This window comes from Arachis duranensis, chromosome 4, assembly GCF_000817695.3.
Source record: "Arachis duranensis cultivar V14167 chromosome 4, aradu.V14167.gnm2.J7QH, whole genome shotgun sequence".
NCBI classification, from domain to species: domain Eukaryota; kingdom Viridiplantae; phylum Streptophyta; class Magnoliopsida; order Fabales; family Fabaceae; genus Arachis; species Arachis duranensis.
In genome coordinates, this window is record NC_029775.3 from 24,856,079 (window position 1) to 24,857,713 (window position 1,635).

General features: G+C 35.5%; 1 protein-coding gene across 1 annotated transcript; it reads right to left on the minus strand.

The window, feature by feature from the left end:
• Positions 1–302: 302 nt before the first annotated feature.
• LOC107483792 (rust resistance kinase Lr10-like) lies at positions 303–1,247 on the minus strand. Its single transcript, XM_016104413.3, has one exon. It carries the CDS (start codon positions 1,245–1,247, stop codon positions 303–305), a length of 945 nt encoding a protein of 314 aa, XP_015959899.1.
• Between the last annotated feature and the right edge of the window lie 388 nt (positions 1,248–1,635).

Sequence of the window (1,635 nt, forward strand, 5' to 3'; positions counted from 1 at the left end):
CTAATACTACCAGAAATACAAACTTTAATTAAAAATAAAATAGCTAAACTCCAAAATAATTGTGGTAACAATGCTTTTGCCACGAATAAGCATTTATATCTCTAGAATAATTCAACCTTGTACTTTAGAATAGTCAAACTTGTAATTAGTCCTTAATGTATATGTAGGTTGAGGGATATTGCCAGAATTTTATCTCATTTTAGTAAGTTAGACAAATATATATAGGCACCATAGCATGCACCAATAATCAATTTTGTTTACAATAATACAATAAAAATCTTTCATGAGATGCCATAGTTCCTCTAAATTGGATCAGCAATTACAATATTGGAGTCCACAGCAATCACAGAAGAGTCACAATAACTACTTGTAGTTACAGTTGTCGTACTATTGCAATTATACGATGAGTATCGGTGTGGAAGAGCAGCAGTGAAACCATTGTCCATCAAGTATTGAAATGGATTCGAAGGTTGTGGAATTTCTTCAGAGCCTTCCAACATTTTCACGACAGCACTCATCATAGGCCTTAATCCTGGCTTATACTGAACACACCACAAAGCTACCTTAACCATTCTTTCTACCATCTCCTTATGTTTCTCCAACAATAATTCAGACACTAATGTTGAATCCTGTAATTCTCCAACATCAATTTTTTTCCAAACCCACATTGGAAACCACTCTTGGCTTTCTGGAACATTATTATCAACATTTCTTCTCCGACCTATGATCTCAAACAACAACATTCCAAAGCTATAGACATCGCACTTGTGAGTCACCGGGAACGGCATCCATAGCTCCGGCGCAGCGTAACCGGGGGTTCTCCTGCCTCCTCCTCCACCGGTCATAGATATATGAGTGTTATCCCTGTTATGAAGCTTTGCCAAACCAAAATCGGAAACCTTAGGATTGAAATTCCGGTCTAACAAAATATTGGCCGGTTTAACGTCATAGTGAATAATTCTTTGTTGGCAGTCTTCATGCAAATAAGCAATGCCTCTTGCAGTTCCAACCGCTATCTCAAGAAGCTTTTCAAACCCTAATGTATTGTTTTCTTTTAACAAATACTTGTCAAGAGAACCATTTGCCATGTACTCATAAACCAACGCTGTCAAGTCTTTTCCAAAACAAAATCCATATAAGCGAACAAGATTGAAATGGTGGAGTTTACCAAGCGTTCCCATTTCAGTCATAAACTGTGCTTGAATGATCTTGTCAGAAGTTCCATGCAGAACCTTCACAGCCACCATGGTGCTAGGGGCGGAGCTTAGTTAAGACAAGGGGGCCACGGCCCCCAAACTTTTGTAAAATAATTAGTAGTATTTTTTCAAAAAATAAAAAATAGTTCAATTGACTCAAATACTTTACTATGACTTAAAATATCAAAGTTCAATCTTCATCTCTTACTTTTATTGCACAATAGTTTTTATGAAAAAAATCAAAGAATTGATGCATTTTTAAGAAGAAGGCTAATATTCAAGAAGGAGAATATATAATTTTTATAATATCAACCCCTATAGATAGTTCTTCTACTTTAATGAATCGCGAAGAAAGTGAGATACAACCTTCAAATATTTAAAGAGTTGCATCTGATGATTTTGACCTTAATTCTTTAGAACGAAACACTGAAAAACGATT